This window comes from Ptychodera flava, chromosome 12 (genome assembly GCF_041260155.1).
Source record: "Ptychodera flava strain L36383 chromosome 12, AS_Pfla_20210202, whole genome shotgun sequence".
Classification (NCBI taxonomy): Eukaryota; Metazoa; Hemichordata; class Enteropneusta; family Ptychoderidae; genus Ptychodera; species Ptychodera flava.
Window position 1 is genome coordinate 28,361,181 of NC_091939.1, and position 23,301 is coordinate 28,384,481.

The following is a 23,301-nucleotide window of genomic DNA, read 5'->3' on the forward strand; positions in this document are numbered from 1 at the left end:
AGAAAGGAACGACTTATCGTTATAGGCTGTTCCAAGAATCATTGTACTCCCTACACAGACAAATATAAGAGGTATTCACTTTGTACAACTACACACAGACATTACATTGAGTGTATCTGGATGGCAACTGCCATTTTGCAAGAATTTAAGAGAACACAGATGAACAGATTCTGAGGAGATGAATTTTTGACCAAAAATCACCCTGAAAGTTTAGCCACATTTTGGAGTTATTACACATAGATCATCACCAGGATCATGTCTACCAAACATCAAATTTATCACACAATTCATCACAATGCAAACAAACCTAAACAAGGTCATCCATGGGGACCTATATAAAAGATATCCTAGCTGTCTGATGAGTGGTTCTGAAGATTTTTAACAAAGTTTTCACCAACAATGGCAAAATTACCATTAGAAATGCAAACATGCATATTTCATTGCAGGTTGGACATAAAGGGCATCCCTATAGACCCTCTACCTGTTTGACCAGGAGTCGGAAGAAGATTTTTGACCAACTGTTGGATGTTTTAGCTCATTTGCACAATTATGACAATAATCAATTAAAAGAAAAAATGTCTGGCTAAGAAACCCATGATGCACCTACACACCAAATATTAAGTTTGTAAATATTTGCATGGAAGGACATCCTCACATAATATATACATACATACATACATACATAGAGACTGATGCTGGACAAATACCCATACTAATTGTTTCTATAGACATTATCTGTAATAGCTAAAAAGACATCAAAAGTTAATGCTACTGGCCTCTTAAGTTTGCAATCTCTTTCTACGGATAGTAAACTCATCAAATAAAGACAAACACAATGCACTTATTTTATGTATCATTAAAAATATAGCCATGCTTTTATTGATTATATACAAATTGAAATGTTGAAATCGTAGTTGGAGAGCTGTCATCATAATACAATAATGCATCTAGGGGACACAAATGGATAAAAGACCATCTGGGCATGTCAGTGTGGCAGAATGACTTTCAGCCTACATTTTGTGACTTTCGAGTCTCATGGGTCATTGCTGACACCATACCCTGTACTGGGCAAATTGCTTTTTTGCCATTATGTCGGTTTAAAAGACCCTTATATGGGAAAGCAGAGCCAATTAATACATGTTTTACAATTGTATAGTGCCTATAGAAGACAAGTCTCTTGGTCAGACATGGTCACTCCATGCGTGACTATGGTCAGACAAACCACTGTCTCTGTAGAACTGCATGTTACATTTTCCATCTCCCAGTCTTCTGAGTCAATCACAGGCTTCTGGTATCTGACACTGACACGGGTCCATCATCCAAGTTGGGTCTGTTACGAAACACTGCTTCAGTGAAACTATGGAATGGTATCCTTCATTATACTGGCTAAGTAAATGGTGAACAGCACATTTTTATCTCCTTTTAACTAACACTAGCTCTCTAACACTTGAATTTAAGACAAAAAAAGGGAAAACACAAACCACTGTGTAAAAACAGACTAGTTTGCAAAGTTAATAATAACAGTGAAAAACATATAAAACACCTTCCACATGAGCCTGTGTACAAGAAAACCTACATTTGAGTCAATTATACTTTTTCAATATTTTTATACAAAATCTTCATATATAAACACAATGAAACCATTCTCAGTAATCAAAACAAAATTTACACAAATGCTGAACAAATCATTTCATGTACACAAATATTCCCATTAAATAAATTTCCCCTGTAGGTAAATCAGAAAAAAATGTACATCATATCAAATTTGCCACAGACATCAAGTCGGACAATGGTCAAGATTACTATACACATTTTGAATTTGACTGGCACCATTCAATAATTGGTCCTATGATTCTAATACAGTAGGCCATGAACTAGATTATGAACTTAAATATGTTGGTTTGTATAACTTTAGAATACAAATCCATAAGCAGAACTCAATGGAATATTCACTTGACTAAAATCTCTATACTGTTTGCTAAAATGTTGCTCATAAATATTTATACAGATATGCAAAACCATACATGCTAGTCATGAATATTCATTAGCAGCAAGTTGGGTATTGAGTCCTAATATCTGTGCAGAACATAGGTATATAATGAACATTCATGAAGTTGAAAAAAAAAACTGTAATTTGCTGAACTTGTATCCATATTAGATGAGGTAACTGAAACTGGAAGAAATCTTGCTGGATATCAAGCTCTGCATCTAATGAATGTCCACCTGTAAATTGGTGAGATTGGTAGAAAGAAGGTCCCTTATATTGATGGAATAGTTATGCACAGTGCAAATAGCTTGTATTGACACTGATGAGTAGATCGTGTTATTATCAAAAAACGAAAGGATCAAGCAGAAATGATAGCTCAGAAACTTGTTTGGTATTAATAAAGACTGATCATTGCAACCATTCAACCCTGTGACATACATAGGATTACACCTTCAACAGTAAATTGTAAATGCTGATAATATTTGCAAACCTGAAAAACAACCATAACTACTGGTGAAATACAAATTCAAGTAAAGACAGTGGGATATTATACAGAATTTCAACTTAAATCTCCAATCTGCTTAGACTATCTGCAAATGATCTATGGTTACAGAAAAAAAACTCAGTATGACAAATGAACATATGGATTCTGGAAAAACTATTCTGTAAATATTACTCTATTTAAAACTGTTGTTCTGCCACAGTCATGTTCATTCTCCATCTGCCTAATATTATGTCCTTTAAACAGTGGAACATCAGATGACTTCATGCTCACAACATCAAAGTACCAACTAAAGAATTACCTATCTCTTCACCTGTGACCTACCACCCAACCACCGTTTCCCAATGAACAGCCTGCAAATGTTACAGTTGTTACTGTGTTGACACTCGTATGCAAAGCTAGTGATATTGGGATAGATTTTCCAACAACGTAAAAAATACATTCAATTCTTCTGGTTAGAAAAGGCTCACGTTCCACAATGCCTTGACTATGCCTACATGTGGCATTGCAACTCAGACCAGTTGGTTCATCCAGTCATCCTGCCCAGAAGGTCAGTAAAGCATTCCCATTGTGAAACAGCTTAAAATTTTTTGTTCCTCTACCAACACGTGTACGACAACATCTACCTCGAATATTGACCTTATTGTGATATATCACTATTTTCCACAGTATCAAGACCTAGAGACTGAGTGTCTCACACGTTGTATGTAACTGCACAGACATTGCACCAATGCTAAAAACAAACATTCCCTTGTCATTTAAGTCCACCAACAATTCAATAGACAGCGGTTTCCCAAAAAATAGTGAACAATGGAAATGTAAAAGGATTCAAAATAATGATCAGTTTTAACTGATTTACGGAATCGTTTATCTGAACTACGGATGATCTGTGAATAAGGTTACGTAGGTGGATTTGGATTAATTCCACGATATCAGCACTTTAGCAAAGTGAAACTTGGAAAGTGCCATGTCAAGTCTATTAAATATTTTATCTGGTAGTATATTTGATGTGAAACTTGGTTTACTTTATGTATAGCTAATTCTAGAAAGATATCATCAGGTAGTCTGGGAAATATCTGTGAAAACTAAACACTTTAAGTTCATGCTGATTTTTTTCAGTGTGACACTTGAAAACTAAGAACAATGGAAGACTATGAACGGGGAATAAATAAAAAACAACAACATCACACTGCTATGGCTTCCGGAAATAAGTTATGGATAATACTGTCAACCGGGAATGAGTTTGGATAAGTGGAAAATCTGAAGGCCTTGGGGTGAAAGAGTATACACGGATAAGAAAACAACATTATAACGAACAGGCTAAATAATATTTGAAATCTCAACTGTCACTGTCTTCCATTAAATCATCTAGAGTCTTCTGAATGTTGGGTCTTACAGTAGATTGCATTCATGATGATGTTTCACAATTCAACTGTATTTTGAATTTTGTGTTTGAAGGAGGGAGCGGAGGTGGTGATACTCAGTAAGCACCAACAGTTGCGTTATGATATATTGTCTGTTTTGAAATACTTTGAAATCTTGTCAGTTTCTGAGCACTGGAAGATGTGCCATGAAATCTTACAACACAGTCAGATGCACCTGTGATCACTGTTATTCTGTTCTGGTACATCGAAATTAGCAAATATCCACACGGTGACAACAAATGTCGAACATTCCGGCACCACTCCTCCATTGATCATCCAGTATTAGCTTTCATTCCATCTCTTCTGTGCTTCAGATGTAGGTAGTAAAGATTTCATTGTCCGTCACAGAAATCTATGTGTCACAGATATTAACTGAGACAAGAACTTTGCTTGACCTGGTAAGAATTGTGAACTTTGACACTTGATTATTATGCACACTTCTTGTCTTCTTGTTCACACACAAAAGCATTTCACGAGAATTTTGTACCCAAGTTGTGATGAAATATTTGTTAACGTTGGATCAGCATCTTGGGTGGTAAAACACAGTGATTAAAGAACCACTCGTTATTCACTGCTATCGTTTTTGTTTGGTACTGTTGCTTTCGCTGGTTGTCCCAAACTTCTTAAAGAGAGCCTTCCCTTTTGAGAAGAATCCTTTATTCTTTTTCTTATTGTCAGAGTCTGTGTTTGGAGTTAGGTTTTTGGCTTGAGGTCCATTGTCTTGGGTCTTTGTCTCCTTACCAGGGCTTTTGGTGGAGTTCTCTTTCTGTATCAGGAAAGAGATGTGTTGGATGATGAATGAATCAACTCTGTATAATAACAGTCGTAAATCCCAAAACAGCTAACATGTTAAACGCGAGTGTGAAGGTTTCTTCTGTTATACAAACCTGCAGTATAGGAAAACTCTATGCATCGTATATTACAAAGTTGTGGATAATACACCATCTAAAAAAGTTTCTTAAAAAATACTATTGCCCCCCGCATATAATGAAACTGACTCTGATTAGCTGTGTAAATGAACACAGAGAAGTTGTTATAAATCTGTTATTGTATGTGCAACATCACACTTCACTCACTGGATGATTGTTGATGGAAAAAAAAAACTGAAAAAAATAGAATCTGAGATTGTGGTTGGCTTCATTGGTCGATGTTGGAAAATAAAAGCTGGCGATGTTGGAAAATAAAAGCTGGAAAATATTCTGGAAAGAACTACGTGTGAGGTTGAACTTCCTGAGAAGCAAGAAGAGGCAATATTACAAGGCTTGTCTGAAAAGAAGATTAAAGATATCCATGCAGAGAATAACAGATTGAAGACAACCTTGTCCTTGACTTTCTAATAACAAAGTCTGGGACCCAACTGAACAGCATCACTTAAATATTTTAACTTTTTTCACTGCTCAATAATTGTGCTTCAGAGGTCATATCAATACAGTTAGTTTTTGTTTTCCTCTAAAAAACTAGCGGAGACTCTTCATCTTAGATGGCAACTGATAAAAATTTGTTCAACAGATGCCAAGTTACACAATAAAGTCCGCTTTTACGTAACCTGTTCACCATAAATTCCACGCAAAAAGGTCCACGACTACCATTGATACTATTGGGTTTGGGCCAAACCATGGTTGTGGAGGGGTTAAGTTGGCAAGATTGCCAACTGGTTGGAGGTTAAGAAAGAAGAGAAAAACCTACTGGTTTGACAATTGCACACTGTCACCAACAAAGTGGGTAAACAGGAATATAGTGGTAAGATAAATACTTTACCAAAGGATGGATCAAAGCCAATCATATCGAAATAAATGTGATGACAAGATATCATCTTTTAGAGATGACAAATATGTTTAATTTTTGAGAAATTTATCAAACTATATAAGAGTTAAACCATAGACTCTAGAGTGTTTTCTCTACAGTCTATGGTTATACAGAAATGGAAATTTGACCATGGTTGATTGTATGATCAATAGAAAACCATAAGGATATTGATTTGAATCAATCTTAAATTCTTGATGTCAGGGAAACTTTCATAGCGTTCCTTACTACCACTTTGTTGGTGACAATGGCCGTATCTGATGAAACAGACATAATTATACTGCAGTTTTTCTCTACGTCAATAAAAAGCAATTTGACAGCTTAAGTAGGTATATGAAGACAAAAATACAAATCGACAACTGATACAGAATGACAAAAAATATAACTGAGCATTTTCCTTTTAGAGTTTTATACACATACAGTATAATACCGCAGACAGAACCACTACGAACTTCAACGACATGTATGAAGCAATTGGTGTAAAAAAGTTACTATGATTACTCAGCACACAAGTGCAAACAGTTCACATTTATTAAAACGAGATTTTTCAAAAATAATCAAAAATGGTCACTCACAGTGCTAATTATTAATTGATTATACTTCACATTCAAACTTATAATGTAAGAATAGTAATTAATGTGTGAAGTTAGAGTTAAGAAAGGAGGGATGAGTCATGCTGTGAGTAATATGGCAGTGGGAATGCATTAGATGGCATTGATGAGTTCAAGTTTTTACTGCAAAGGTAGTGTTACAGACATTAATTAAGAAAACACACAATTTCCATTGGGGAGGGTGACGTTCCATTTTTTTTCTCTCTCCATGCTTACCCGTGTGAGGAGCCCGCCTGGATGGGAAGACAAATTTGGAGGGAAGCAAAGGAGACAAAGATGAATAACGAAGAAACTAATGATGGAAAAACCAGAACCCCGAGTTATTGCTGTAGAAGTACTACTACTGGAATGAAAGCAGATTGGATTTAACTTTTAACATATTATTACATGCAAGATATACAGGAAGATAATGAATGATTATGAATGAACACAACATTCAAATACACATACAACACTGAATTGAATCATACAAATTTGTGTGCCTGAGAAACCACTTTGCATGCTTTTAGTGTACAATTACACAGATGAGAAAGGCTTCATTTCAGCTCATTTTTATTAATGAGGAGCCATTTGACAGCCACAGAGTGTGGTAAACACCAGCTGTATGTTTAATGTGCGTTCTCTGTAAATACTTTAATTTCACTCATAAAATTTTTTTCTAACCATACATTGGGAGCAACATTAAACTATTGGTAGTGACCTGCATGTATCGACTTAATGATGAACCAACTATTTGTTTGTGAAAAAGAATAATAAAACAGTAGACAGATCATCTTATATCATGGTTGTAGTGAACTAAAATGGCCAAATTCATCTGTTGATGAAAGCATGACTGTATAAACATTGATTGAAATGATTATATTTAGCCTTTAATAAAGTGGAAAATTATGAGGCAAATCAAACTTTTGAAACTTGGAACCTTCTAAAGGCTGAAACACTGAATAATGGCATCTTCTTTGTTATATTTTTTCTGTTGGGTGAGCATGCCAGAACTTTATTTGCCTGTCTACTTTAGAGGTGGCATTAAAGACAAATGTCAATAACAAGGTATATATTTATATGCATGATGGATAGATAATAACATTTGTATGAGCTAAACTATTTCAAATTTTAAACGATATGATTTCTACATCAAGTACGATGTGAGTGTGTAAATTGAAAACCACACCCCTTGCACAGCAGGTCATGCAAGCGTCATATCAACTTCAAATTGTTATCAATATGTTGCTCCTTTTGAAAGACACATTAAACATGCAGTGATGTACAAATGCTGAGCGAATCAAAGCGAGTGATGAAAGTGGTTTCTCGACAGGCCAGGCTACATGAATAAATGTAATATTCAGACTTCAAACAGTTTTCATACAAAGTCCATGAAAGTGACATCACAAAGTTCAAATGCAAATTGGGTGAGAACTACTGTCTTACCTTGGTCAGAAGGGAAGGGATGCTTTTTCTGAGGAAGTGTGCATTGGGTTGTTTGGGTGACTGTTTGGAAGAGATGACGTTGGCATATCTTCAAGGAAATTTGACGGCACCAAACCTCGTTGTCCATACAGTTCTCCCTACATACCACGGAAAAAAGAAGGAGAGAAAGGAAGAATAAGATTTCATCAAACGGATTCATGATGCAAGTGGTGAAAGCATTCTACAATTTGAAAGTTTGAAAAGATTTGAGTATCTTGTTCAACTAAATTATGCCTTTGAAAGCTTGTTTGTCTCATCTCATCTGAAATATATATATATATATATATATATATATATATATATATATATATTAAGTGATAAGCTGCTCAGGATCAGTGCTTAGTTCATGATATATATGTAAAAACAATCAAGAATTTGTCATAAGACACTGATGAAAAAAGTGATTATACAGTAATATACCTTTCATAATTTTTTTTCACAGACTACAGAATAATAATTTAATGCATACTGCTTTCAAAGATGCATTCTTGAATTATTGCAACACAATTTTACATGTCACCTTTCCATTGCAGAAAACAAAGATTGACAAACAAGCACTTTGTTATTCTTGGTAACAGTGATATTTTGCTCTTTCAGGAATCCAAATGACTGTAAAAAACAGTGCACTAATCTTACACTTCCTTAAATTGTCATATAAACAATTATCAATTAATCAATACATCCACTGGTCAATCCAACATCATCCCACCCAGCTTACCATAAAGAAACCGTCTTCATCCATGTCTCCAAAGACAGTGATAATATCTCCTGTTCTGAACGCTAGCTCCACATCAGCGTCTACATTCGGGGAAGACAGTCGGGGGTCGTAATCAAAGATGGCCAGCATCTTCCTCGGGGGCCCTTCGACAACAGGCTCGTCCGCTGGCATGGGAGGTTTTCCATTTGCCGTATTGTGATAGCTCTCGTCTTGCAAGGAAGGCATGCTAGCTAGAGAGTCATTATTATAACTACTATTGTCTTTACTTGAAGATGACTTGGCAGACCTCGGAGATTTCATTGACATTGACTGTTTTTGGAACCTCTCCTCGGCTTCTTTGTCACTAAGTTTGGCTAACTGAACCATGTTGCAAGGTACAAATCCCGTCATTTCATTGGCCTCTCCTCTGTAGAATCCATCTGCATCTTTATCTCCGTACACCTGTTATGTTCAACAGCAGGAATCCAATCAAATGTCTAGCTCCAATATTTCTGGCTTTTTTTCATGACACAAAAGAAAGCCCTCTATCTCCTTTAAATGAAGTTGACTCTTGACAAGTATTGAGTATCATGAGGGCCCTCTCGAGGGTCTATGAATATCATGATACTTCAAAGCTGTTGTTTGTCAAGGCAATGCTTAACAACATGTGCAACTATAAAATTTCCTTTCATGCTTTTCTTTGGTCGATGTGGATCAAATTTGAGTTTCACCTTAAAAGGACCACGAAATGATGACTCATTTTTTCCAAAAGTATCATTATATTTTTAGCTTTGAGATGGCAATGCTCATCCTAGCCAAGACTTTATTAACCTGGAGAAAATTACATTTTAAACCACATTAGTATTGAATTAGAAATCTGACAAACATGGTAGATCAGGTCACTGACTTTGATTACATTAATGGTATTTCGATAAGTTGACCTGTAATTTGTATGTAAAATTTCTGATGTATTTATCACAGCTTAATTCATTCTCAAATCAAAATATGATTAAAAGCCACAGTAGAGAAAGAATACATTTATATTTCATGTCATGTTAAGAGTCTTTTTCATCCATACCTTTATCATTTGTCCTTCCCTGAAAGGGAGCTCCTCGTCATAGGCGTCAGGGTTCGGTGACATAGTGACTGGGTCATATGTAAACATTGCAACAAAGTATCTGATAGTACTGTCATCATACAATTCCTCCGGTGCTTCACTTTCCATGCTCTCCTCGTCAACAAGGTCGTCGTCTGAAAGTCCCCTGCTATGGTTCGGCGACAAACTATTCCTATAATCGTATTTTCTCCTGTGCTGGTCATCGCTGCCACCATAAGTGTCCTTTCTCTCCTCATACCTGTTGTAATTGTCGCCATATTGGTTGGGGTAATAGGGTTTCTTATCCCTCATTTGAGAAGGCACATATCTCTGATGTCGACCTGGGTCGTATTCGCCGTCTGATCCGTACTGTTCCGATATTGATGACCCAGTTCCAAGCCCTTCACTGTTACTGTCTTTGGTGATTTCTACAATAAAAAATTATATTAAATGTCAGAGTTAAGTTACAGTGACTTAGCAATGCTAAAAAATCACAACAAACTCTATTAGGTAATCCGTGATTTACTGAAAAAAGCAATTGACTCCTGACACACACACCTGAATAAATATGAGTATGAAAGGTCTTCACTATATCAGTTACTGGGGAAAACGCATAGATGCCATGTGGATAAATGGACAGAAGATATCTGGGTTTCAAGACTGCACATTGTATAACTATCGGCAAATAAATTGAGGTGTCAAACATGTGAAAGTGCAAAGTGTACGTCTTGCAAGTGTTCTCTTTACAGTTGTTGGACAGTTAAAATATGTACAGTACAGCAGAAAAAAGCTTACACGGATATGTGTAGTTTATCCATGTAGTCACCAGTCGCTTCTGTTTTGTTGCAGTATAGGCACACAATTTGACATTTTTTCCCTTGACAATTTGCATTCTTTCACTAAAAGTATTATTTAGTGAATTTTCTGCACTCATTGGACATCTCACAGATGTTATAGTTCTCCCTTAGCACAAGAAAATTCCATAGTTATGTTTATTGCCAGTAGGCTCCTACAGAGAACTTCCAGTTATGCCAAAAATGACTCAAACAGTTCACACATGAATATCACACGGCACACCAAGCTCTATCAAAGTCAAGCAAACTTACGAGAGTCATTCTCCTTGGTTTGATACTGACCTATATGAGGTACAGACATTGGCTGGGCTTTCACAGGCACTGGTTCCTGTACATGGTGATCTGGAGACTGTTCCGTTTCCCTCTCATAGTCCCTCTGCTGTCGTATCACAGGTATAGGCACTGTCTGCTCTTGCTTGCTAAATTGCTCAATCTCGGGGTCTGTGTCGAACTCTAGCTCGTGGTTGCTCTGAGGAGAGACACAAAAAAATAGTGAATGGTGATGTAAGTTTAACCCTTTGAGTTCTGTATTTTTCCCACCAAAATTTTAGTCAACATTTTATCAATTTTTATGAATTTTTCCTTAATTCTACTGATCATTTTGGAATGAATGAGCACAATATTTCATCAGCCACGGTTTTTATCAACATTTTTGCAAAAACCTGACAAAAATTGGCTGAGGTATATTTTATAGGGGCAACAAAAATTGACTTTGGTGCTCAAAGGGTTAATCACTGCTGTTGATATTGGCATCATGCACAGCATATACCACATTGTTGATGTGGTATTGATGGCAGCATTGCAAGAGTTGACACCATTCCATGTGAGCAGGAGAGATTATCAGATAACACAACTGAAAATTGGCAACATTGCTGAAATCATAAACATTGCTGAAAGAGACAACACTACATACGTATCAAATAGTTGTGACAACGTTTTAACACATACAACTGCTGGGACTTTTACAGAATAAACTTCCCTTTCAATCAGATCTGGACAACAAACTTTCAATTATTCTTACTTCTCATGAATATAAACTCAGAATACTTTTTTTCTTTTTTCACAAAAAAAAACATTATTTTCGAAAAGGGAATATAATGTACAGTAATATGAGAACACTTTGAAATTTTTCTTCCTTGGTCATCAGAATATCTGTACTCTCACAAGACTTGCATGCAATCGTGAATTGACAGAAAGTTGCCATCAATATCCAAAGTAACCGATCACTGACTTTCACGTGGATGGCAATGATAAAACAAGTGTGCTCCTACTACCATATAGTGCTAGTGACGATGTATGAGTAAATATAGCCTGCATACCTTTTTTCACCATACTTGTAAATTTGCAATGACAGAACAACTTTAATCTATTCACCCCCCATTTTCATGTAAAAAGTTCCACAATCATGATTGATAACAATGGATCTGGGACAAACCATGATGGTGAAAGGGTTAAGGAACACGTGCATACCTTGACATCTTTCTTTGGTGGTGGTAATTGAGAGTTGTTGGCATTGTCCGGCTTTTCTACTTCATCATCTCCAAACTCTGACAATTCTTCCTCAGCTTCCTCTGCTATGTCCGACAGCTCCGATCTGTCGCTGCTCTCATCGGAATGAAGTTCCTCTCGGAATGAAGGACGGATTTCAGGCTTCTTGAATGAGAAACAATATCAAAGTGGTTAAAAATACAGACAGTGGCAGATTTACTATATGAAATGCACTGATGTGAGTTAAATGGCATCTGACAGCCAACTGCTTTCTATTTCAGTCATGTTATACCCCATCATGAGGTGAATATTAAAATTTACTTGTTTTTTCTGTTTCTTCAGAATTTTAACCATTAGAATGAATTCTATCATCATGTATTGTGTAACCATTTCACTGCCAAAGTGTGATTCAATCCTATTATTTCAATGTACAGGTTGAATTTGTCACATGTGCAGTGGCAATACTAATGGAAAGGGTTAAACTTGACCTGCTGATATAAACAATTCCATTACTGACATCCCATGGATTATTGAGACAGGTGGATGGCAATCCAGCAAGTCATTAAAAACATTTGTTGTTCTCCAAAAATTACGCAATACAGATTATCTTTAGAATGGCTGGTTCTTTTAAAGTTTATTGAGTATCCTGGCCATATAAACAGCAATTTGGGTCCATTTCACTGATTAGTACATCAGTGATTACCAAGATACACTGAACCAATTTTTGTCATATTGAAAACTGATCTTAAGAATGCAAAATGCCATGGTTCATGAAAAATCATGAATATCACAATAAGTTACGCGAAAATGCTTGATGCAGTGCCAATATATGGTTTACAACACAAAAAAGTCTTTTTAACGACTCTGTAAACTGTCTGTTATCTTGTAGAATTGCCATCCTGTTGCCTTAATCACTGGGGTGAATTCTGTAAATCCATGATTACCGGATATAAACTGATTACTATCTTATCAATTAATATCAGAGAGCATGCTATCACTATGGTTACAGTTAATCATTTACATACTAGATGATACTTATTAGTTGTCTTTAAAAACCATGTACATAACACCATGATATGGATCAGAATTGACATAACCTACTTCACTGCATATTTTGTTCTCATCAATACACATGGAATATACAAACAATAATATGTTCATATATTCATATACATATATATATATATATATATATATATATATATATATATATATATATATATATATAATATATATATATATATTATATATATATGAATGAATAAACTTGGGATATTATTGAGTGTGTAGAATGCTAAAAGTCAATGAACAAAAAGTTAAATTCATTCTCGTTGTGAAGATCACTGGAATAGATTACAGCTATAATTAAAGGAAAAGTGATTACAACTTGTATTGCTTCAGATTCTGATTTTTTAAGAAGTGTAATCACTGTCCCTCTTTGGTGTGATCAAAGCAATATTCTAGAAAAGATTTATTTGGAATTATTCTAACATTGCAACAACAGTAACCCTTTATACACATCCAAGTCACCTTGAGCAGAGCTGTCAGTAGAACCGTTTTCTGATTCAGACTCGCAGCGCAATTATACATCTAAATACCCACCTTGGCTGAGGCTATTTCGTCTTTTGGAACTTGGTCTAGCTTATCGTCTATAGCAGGGTTACTTATGGGAGACACAGTCTCTTTTCTAAAGATTTCTACGATTTCATCGGTGTGTGTACTTGTTGCAGCTGATGTGGTGTCATCAGTAATGTTATCATACATCCCACCACCAACCTGAGGACAGGGGTGACACCGACCACCATAGACGTACACAGAGACAGGTAGGTAGATAGATAGAGAGACATCAACAGACAGACAGACACGGACGCGGAAGACATACGAAGAAAAAGAAAATGCACATAAGCTGGAAGTTAGTCACACTAACGTTCATTTTGGACTGACATAGGAAGACACCAGGTAGACTTATCCTCTCAGGTTCTCCCTTGTTACAGTATAGAGCTGTATGTGATGGAGATTCCATTCAGACACAGAAGGGTGTGAGTGCAGGTGGTAGATGGGTACGTGAGTGATAAACTTGCAAAGTGGACAAACCATCTACCTTTGATTCAGAACACTCTGTGAAACTGTTTCTTACTAATTTTAAAGACAGGGGTTACTGATGAAAGTTTTAATGTTTTTTGAAGATAAATTATTTCCATGAAGACTTAGAGTGAGAGTAGAGTGACATTATGCTCTTGGATGATATTATCCTGGTGACTTTGTGTTGGTTTTAGAGAATCTGACTGACAGATGGTAAAAACCCCAAATTGTTTTTGCTCGTTTGACATTTTCATTGAATGAACAGCTTTCCCTAACATTCGGTCTTCATGGATAGAGTTTACACAATAGTTCATTAAATATACACTTTTAAAAACAAAAGTCGACTTGTTAGTGCAGGACATTAATTAATACATGCATAAAGCCATGTGTGTTCAAGAATCATGATGCCAATGTGTTTTATTTAAAACATGATGAAATGCATGTTGTGTGATGAAATATGAAATTTCTTGTCATTGTTTTAAGCTAGCTTCACAAAAACCTTGGCCATTGACATATGGTTGTCAGTCTCTCAGAGAAAAGCAAACACATATGCAGCAAAGAAGATATGCCCTACACTGTATGCTACATACATCAATGGTCAATACTTTTATTGGTAACTATAGCAACAGTTTAAATTACTATCATAGCAATTAACAAAGTTAACCACCATGAACAAAAAATGAAAAGCACAAAAAAAAAGACATGCCGGGTGTTGAGTTACATACTTTAGGTTATAACACATTATAACACTTTAGAAAAAAACAGGACACAATGTCATTAAGGTTATATAAGTTCAGGGTTCACTGAGACGACCTGATACTTACACGGTGACGATGTTTAAAACGGTGATGATCCCTATGTTTATGATGCTTGTTACGGTAGAAGCACAGGAGAATATTAATTAACAAACAAACTCACAGTGACAAATGTGTGTGACATGGAAACGATGATGAAAAGTAACATCATTCTTTCGGGAAAACGTTTATCTAGATTATAACTTTATCATTTGGTACAGGGTTAGCTATTTATTCTTAACTAGAGGGCCACGCCACACAGGGAAGTTGGATTACTCAATATTATTCATGAAGATTAGAAATCTAAGTCTTGTTGCTATATTTAAGTTTTATATTTTTTTATCATTGGGTTATTACACACAGACATCAAAGATGTCTTCCTTTTTCATGTTTATCTGAGTAAATGCTTTATACAGAAGAGAAGGAACATTGTGATTTGACCGTGATGGGAAAATTATGAGAGGGACAGCCAAGGGGAGGATTAGAACACGGATGAACAACACAAACACACACCAAGCAGAGAGATATTGAGAAGCATGACAGTGTAAAACACAGCACAGTACAACCACTAAATTACAGACGTCAAGACCACTATCCATGCAACAACCACCGATGTTTATGAGAAGAGGTACAGCATATAAAGTTTGTTGTTATAGCAGTCTTCTTGTTCAGATTATTCCTTATGTTTCTGTCATACTTGTTATCTTGAAGTGGTTATATCATATGAACTGGAACTAAATTTGTGCATGCACTGCTGGGAAACAGTATTGGATGAATACTGCCCTCTTGAGACAAATATTGTTATTAGACATACCAGTCAGAAGTCAAGTTTCTTAGGAACGGCTAGTAACATTAGACAAAAAGAATTTGTACATGCTGTTTTAGGCTTTACCTTGGCATCTTTATCAGAATCTGATTTCTTATCTCGTAACAGATCCATCGTTATTCGAAGTCCCCTGGAGTCAGCTGATGCACCATTGGTGGAGAGTGTTCTCACCGTCAGATAGCGGTAAGTAGAACTTTTGACTTTGTTGACGTTGACAACTGCTCTGTCAGCTAGACAATGAAATAAGCAAACAAATTTGACAAATGTGCTGCAAAGGAATTAATGATTACCTGATGAAAACTTTAATTTCAAGACCTCGCTGTTTGTACTGGAGGTACAAACTTAAGTTTCACATTGTTTAAAAAAGAACTAACTTTCAGTAATCAAAAGAAATGCCTCTCTGTTTGTGACAACCATGGACATATCTGACAACTACTATAATATAGGTAAATTCTGACAAAGGTATGTAAGCTGGCAATGTTGATAGGTATATTAAGCCAATTAAGGCTTTGACTTATTTGAAATAGCCAATCAAATCAATGGTTCATTTGAAACAGCCAATCAAATCAGTGACTTATTTGAATAGCCAATCGAATCTACCACTCATTTGAAATAGCTGATCAAATCAGTGAGTTTTTGAAATTACTGTGTTGACGGCCTTAAGTCTTTTGTAAACTACATGTCATAAATTGAACAACTTTGTATGAGATATGGTTAGAGTAGTTACCTGTTGGGGAGTCGACCACAGCAATTTCTTTTTCATCGACACAGACTGCATAGCCAGTGACAACTGCACCATTGGAAGTACCTGATGTGGTTATAGTGACTGGTAACCAGGTGACAAGAAGGGAGCCCTCATACGGCCCCTCTTCCACCTGCATGTCTAGCGGTGGGTCAGGAAGACCTGGGGAAATTAACCATGCATAAGCAATGAGGAAAATGTAATCCATATTGCTAACTTTTGGTCTTGGTGTTGGATCAGGTTTCCATTTATAGAAAGCACAGTTATGTAACTAACAAGTGAAAAGGTCGTGATATCCCATGGGTTAAAAGTAGCGATTTAGTGGTAGCCTGTGGAACATTGTGATACGTATCCACACATTTAAGACTTTCACTGACATGGTTAAAACAAAAGCTGATGTTATAGCAGTGAGGCCAGTCTTATATACATTGACAAAATTACAATGCTGATGACAATTTCATCTCAAGACTGATTTAGATATTGCTGGATACTTAAGTTTTACAATTTTCAAATGAATGAAGTTTACCGTCTACATTTAAAATGTATTAATCCAGTCTGAACTAATGTATAACAGTATTTTTTGAACATGGTAAGAGGCCGTACGTAGATATGACACCCTAAGACCACAAAACTGGGCAGCATACCATCTTGAATCACAGGGTTTTGTGATTTCATGAATATGTGATCAGATGTAATTTTGCCTTTCTCGTGTAGATCTATGCCCATGTAAGGATGGGAAATATTAAAGGAAATTGATCACTCTGTATCAAACACTGTATTAGTCAGCATGGAAAAGACAGCTGTATGCAGAGCTCTAAAGAAATTTATAGATTTATGCCATCGCATGCTGATTTATTTACTCACCACCTGGCGGGGTCTTAAACTCTATCTCTGCTGACATTCCTCTTTTATTCCTGTTGTCGTCCCACGACGTTCTGCGAGCTTTGGCTCTGACATTGACTCTATAAACTGTCATCGGTGATAGACCTATCAGAAATAATTAGACAGAGAATGTTTAGCCTTCAGCTGACAAAATTCTGTCTAAAATCAAGTCTTTTCATCAAATTTACAGAAAGCCTTCAAAATGATTTACTACTGTAACAGAACCTTGTAGCTGTAATGTTCGTGTTTCCCTTTCATTTTATTTTGTTGATTTTTTGTTTTTCCCAACCAAACATCAGCAAATCAATACCCATGTATAGCTCATACTTCATGCAACGCCAATCTTGAAACAAAACAAACGTTAGTCTACAGATGACGTTATTTTACTTTGGCTATAATCAAAATAATAATATCTATGGCAATTGAAGAGAAACAGTATAGAAATTTGGGTGATGTGATATAAACAGAACACTGATAGTCACTGCTTGACAGGAATTGTTTCTTCTCAATGCCATTGTAATTTGCTACAGTAGTGACTTGCAGTAAAAAATTTGTTGCAAGTTAAAGGGAAGGGGGTCTTGGGAACTGTGCTTAAAGGTTGTACGGGACCCATACAACCAATATAAACACTGTATTCTGCAGGGCCCACTGTTGATTGATGAAAATTAAAACGTTTTCCATAATGTACATTGTAAAATTTAAATGTTGCAGTTCTGTAGATTTGATGCATCTAGAAATACCAGGCATGAAATATTGTTTGTGAACAAGAAAGTTGAACAGGCATAGTTCCAGCGACCCCCCCCCCCCCCCCCCCCCCCCCCTCCTTTAGGAGCTGGACAAAAATCGTATTGGCAATACTACTTGAAATGAGTGTGACCAAGGTACATTGGATGAATACTGTTTTTTTTTTGTTGAGGACAGTACCCCAGTAAATTTTACAGCTCTCCACTGTATATCAATGCAATCATATAAGGGGACATCAGAAATAGTGCGGGTTTCCCAATTAACCATAGTGATGCACCAACAACTTAGCAACACCTTGGCAAGAACACAAAAGTTAACAGCTACTTACCTGTAAGGGTGTATCTGTAAGTGCTCGGCTTTACTATTTTCACCTCTACATTGTTTACTGAAATGGCGTGCGCTAGGTTACTGTTGCCAGGCAACCATATGATATCTGCTGCAGTGGGCAGTACATTGACTGCTTTCAGTTCACTGGGTGCAGCTGTAGCTTCTGTAGACAGTGAAAAAAACATTTTATTCTCAAAGTCCATTTTTCTGCAGAAATTTTACATCTCTATTCCATTACAAATGACCTTCAGCTTGCTCTGACATGCGTGACTTCAGGGTATACCTTGGGATGAGCATTCCAGCTGCAATCTCTTCTCACTTTGTCAGTTATTTTCACAAATCGTGACATTATTTGACGGTGAGAAACATTCTAAGCACATTCTCATTTTGTAAAACTTGTCCTTGCTATGACCCTTGACACTTGACCTTTGACCAAATGCACACAACATCCAATGAACTGACTTGCCAATAACTCTGCAGTTAGAGAGAAAGTGTCCTGCCATTGTGCTTTTCCGTTTCAAAACTTCACGTAACTATCAAGATACCTTTTCAGAACTCTATGTATTTCACCATGAAGTTTTCTTTCAAACCCCATTAAGATTTCAGTAGCACTACAGAGAAAATGATGCTACTTGTGGCATCTATCCACATGATTTCAATTCACATTTTTTATTGTTGTGACAAACCTTATATATTCTCTGACAAACAAGAGACTACAACTGGAGACAGAGGAGGAATCCACAGATATGTGACCAAGTTCAAGACCAGGGACTAGACTTACCCTTTCCTATTGTAATAGTACATGCAGCATCCTCAGACATCCCAGCATTGGTGACTGTTCTCACTGAGATACGGTGGGATTGACTAGCGTTCACTTTCTCTATTAAGGCTCTAGTTTTGGCATCGCCTTTCACTGAGGCTTTCAGTCGGCCGTCCACGTAGACGCGGTATTCCTTGATGTCTGGAGGCGCAATGGTATCCGGAGCCACCCACTGGAGTATAATACTGTTGGGCATTTGCTTCTCCAGCTCCAGTTTCTTCGGACAGGCAACTTCTTGCAAGATAGAGGGAGAGACAGTAAAGGGTGGGGTTACTTAAAACAGTTATGGTTTAGTTGCATGCAAATGAATCTTGTCAATTAGACATGCAAAAGTATAATGTAGAGAAAAACAACGCAGAAAAACAAATGTTTAGTTGTGCTGATAGTGAAATAGAGGATTAGAAGTCTTATTGCATGGTAGTCAGTTCCTCGCTGTGACACTACAATTTTTTTGTGAATAATTTCATTTCAGCTGCTTTGGTGCAATTTTAACATGACAGTGACATGTCAGAAATATTGCACATGTATAGAAAATAATGCATTAGGTATGGTGTGTTGAATGCAGCCTGACTTGTCGTCTTAGAATCAATAGGGCTGTCACAGCAGATTCTACAGAAAGTGCGCCCTCTATGTCCAATATTGTAAAGAGACAATACCTATCTACTTACCACCGAGGGACAAGTCATCAATCTCACTGATGGATGTCAGACTGTCCTCGTTGCTTGCAAGTTTGTGGATGGTTGCAACTTGCACATTCTCTTCCTCCACTTCAGGGATATCCTCCAAGTCGCTGACTTGATGATCTCCCCGTCGCAAGGCGGCAAGGTCGTCTAGGAACGGAAACATGATACATGTGAATGCCACAAACTTCATGGATAAATTTGAAAGCTGCTCACTTACTAAGTTTTTTTACAATAGTAAAGCCTTGACAACTGGCTGAGAACTGAAAATTTCAATTCATTTAAAGATTATAATGTTATCGCAATTTTGTTCATTGATGGGAATAGCTATGAATGAACACAGAGATACCAGGCAGCTGAACTTTCTACACGATTTCATCGACGAAACTAGGGAAGATGTGAAATGAATCCAGGTAACTAATCACTTGAATAATGCACAGAAATGGTACAGACACATCCATTATTAGCATTACCAAAATGTCACAGGGGTTTAAAGCTTTACAGGATCAAACTTGACGATGGCTTTGTACTACCACTGTGTCCACTGGTCTGAATTGCACCAGAAGTTGACAAAGCATCAGATATAATGAGGTGACTTGATACGTACTTGGGTATGTAAGTTTATTTTTCAAGCCAGCGTTATCTTCATCACTGCTATCGAACTCCAAATCATTCAAATGTTCACCTGTATAACACAGTCAAGACGGTTATTATTAAAAGCAAACACATGATGCAATCAGGGTCAGGTGAATTCAGTGCACTCATCACACCTGGCTTGAAAAACATCATTGTATCGTGAAAACAATTCCCAGGAGAAAGATTTGCCATAGCCAGTGACACTGCCTTACATAAACACAATGGCAATTATTTTCACAAATTTGCAAAAAAAAAATACCTACAGAAGGATAATTTCAGTTACACATTGAATATTATATTTTCCACTGGTCAAAGTACCGAGCTGTAAAAGTACTGCAATACAGCATTGGACACTTTTGCTTTTGCCGAAAAAAAAATCAAAGTAATACTTTTTTCCTTGCGGAAAAAAAAAACATAACACCATGAGCAGTGGATGGAAAATAAAATTATAAACCACACATAATATGTCAGTATTATCCTTCATGTATACCAGAGATTATGATTCCAGTTGACATTGTATAGTCCTTTCAAGGTATGACTTATTTGCAGTGACTTTGAAGTGAATGATAGGAGGCATATTATGAAAACAAACTAACAGTTTTGAATACAAAGATTGTCTATGACGCCATGAGAACTATGACACTTTTTGTATAGAGTGCAAAGATGGTAATATATACTGTGCTAATGAGTTGTCTTATGTGTAGGAGAACAGCATCAAAGTTTTTTTATGGAAAATTTGGATTCCATTTCCATTTCACTGACTATAAATAGAAAAACTTCATATACCACTTTAAGTACGACTTTTAATATTTTTGAGAAATTGACAGGTATTAATATCACGACAGAAGAAAAATTTTCAAGCATTTGTGGTGTTGTCAGATGATATTGCAAATTTTCAAATTTAAAACTATGATTGCGTGTGTCAAATGGGTATTCAATTGACCGCAATTCAGCATACTTGAAATTTCCTGAAAAAAACAGTTCAATAACTGATGTATGCTGCCAATTCTAGATGACTCAATGACTGCATTTATACACTGGTTTATGTCAACATATATATATCATATTATGATCACGTTATGAATAAAATAGCAAATTAAATGCAAAAAAAAACAGAAAAAAAAATTCAAATGACCAATATCTACAAAAAATGATCATAAAAATAAATACTGTGTAAAAATTAAGGAAGGTTTTTTCATTAGGTGTTATGCGTAAAATACTTGAAACCCATTGAATATATCTAATACACCCTTTATCCTCAGCCTATTGCCAGATTAGTATTAACTAGAAGAAAATGGCCCAACATCAGGTTAACTTTATCAGAGCTGACAAAAAACTTTATTGGAAGCTCTGTGTGATTATTAAGCAGATTTTAATTATGAACAGGACACGAAGAGACAGCATATTCTTTAGTTTTAACAAGAAAGGATGAGCTATAGAGAAATGTTATAAAATGATTACATTCACACAAATGACATAGAACGACCACATCACTTATTTACACACTGAAGCTCCAGAGGTTTCTGTTTAAATGGCTACTGGCTTCATAAAATTTCACATATTTCAGAAAATTTCATCAATATTGACATTATTAATCCCTTTTTGATTTTGTAAAATTCCACAAATGTAAAGCATCCGGATATTTGGGCTGATGAGAAGTATAATCTTTTGCCGATAAAAACTTGCTTGCATATAATATGTATATTGATATTTGTCAAAGAAAGTCTGATGAATGAAAATGACAGTATTGTCATGACCTGGGGGGAAGATTTGTCAATGTATCCAAGAAGTGTTGTTAAAATGGAGGCATTTCATTTACAATATAAATATTGGTACTTTCTTTTAAAATATAATTTTCTAAGGTTAGTAAAATGTTTGGAAAATTGATAAAATAGCACTTTTGAAACAAAGTGTCTCCCAGGATAGAAATATTCGACAGGTTTTGCTGAAAATAAGTAAAGTGATGCAATATTTTTTTATCTACATCAGATTAAAATTCTTACAAGCCATGCAAGGTGCAGAATTTATGAAACAGGACAATTCTGAGAATGAGTTTCAAGCAATTTGGCATGCAATCTTAAAAGAATAAGGTAAAAACATCCTTTTTGGCAATGATGTGTCATCAGGGCTCAATGTGCAAAGCAGAATCTTCTTTTCTGATACACGGTACAGCATGAAAGAAGCCAGTAAACAGTGCCCTCTGGTGTTGAGTATTTGTATGTTATTTACAGTAAGTGAAGTGCATGCTGGGAAGTAGAAATCACCATTGAACACAGGCGACCTCATGCACAAGTCTGAGTCATGTTAGTGTCATGAAAGGAGGCATGAATGGATGAACTTGAAAAGTCTGTTAATCGTCAACACAACAAGTAAACAATAACAACAACAAAAACAACAACAACAGTGTATAAAGGACTTGCACAAATACAAATAGAAAAAATATCTATGACTGTGTCTTGTGAAGGTTAGGTTTTCGGGTATCACAAAGTTTAATTTCTCACACCACAGAATAGAAATAACAGACATATAACCACAGAAAAATCAGGAAAAAGAGTCAATGATGCAAGAACTCCTTAAACAGACAGAAAAAAAAACACCATGCAAGATACAGAAACTGACAAAAGACAGAACCAAGGAATGAAGCGTCAGTTGAAGTGAGTGTAACAGCAAAAAAGTGCATCCAGAGAAACAGTTATAACGTGGAAGAACCTTGTTTTGAAGAAGGATCCTTAGATGGGTCAGGGTCAGAGTTCAAGTCTTTGGAAAATGTACTCTCTATCTCAGCGGCCAGCTCTACAGTGATACAAAGAATATAAGTCATTTAGCAAGAGAGGAAAGCACA

The 23,301-nt window shown here is 36.1% G+C and overlaps 1 protein-coding gene across 1 annotated transcript in view; it reads right to left on the bottom strand.

The window, feature by feature from the left end:
- Positions 1–3,316: 3,316 nt before the first annotated feature.
- Positions 3,317–23,301, bottom strand: part of LOC139146245 (RIMS-binding protein 2-like) — a 157,412-nt gene continuing 137,427 nt past the window's right edge. The window contains exons 21-36 of the mRNA XM_070717653.1: positions 23,169–23,252; positions 20,431–20,508; positions 19,812–19,973; positions 19,105–19,377; positions 18,325–18,486; positions 17,235–17,357; positions 16,356–16,532; positions 15,695–15,858; positions 14,833–14,877; positions 13,529–13,702; positions 11,909–12,091; positions 10,691–10,907; positions 9,567–10,012; positions 8,510–8,950; positions 7,753–7,889; positions 3,317–4,679 (exon numbers count right to left, since the gene is read on the bottom strand). Coding sequence (XP_070573754.1) covers positions 7,758–7,889; positions 8,510–8,950; positions 9,567–10,012; positions 10,691–10,907; positions 11,909–12,091; positions 13,529–13,702; positions 14,833–14,877; positions 15,695–15,858; positions 16,356–16,532; positions 17,235–17,357; positions 18,325–18,486; positions 19,105–19,377; positions 19,812–19,973; positions 20,431–20,508; positions 23,169–23,252 — 2,861 coding nt within the window. The 3' untranslated portion in view covers positions 3,317–4,679; positions 7,753–7,757. The remainder of the gene's footprint in view (positions 4,680–7,752; positions 7,890–8,509; positions 8,951–9,566; positions 10,013–10,690; positions 10,908–11,908; positions 12,092–13,528; positions 13,703–14,832; positions 14,878–15,694; positions 15,859–16,355; positions 16,533–17,234; positions 17,358–18,324; positions 18,487–19,104; positions 19,378–19,811; positions 19,974–20,430; positions 20,509–23,168; positions 23,253–23,301) is intronic.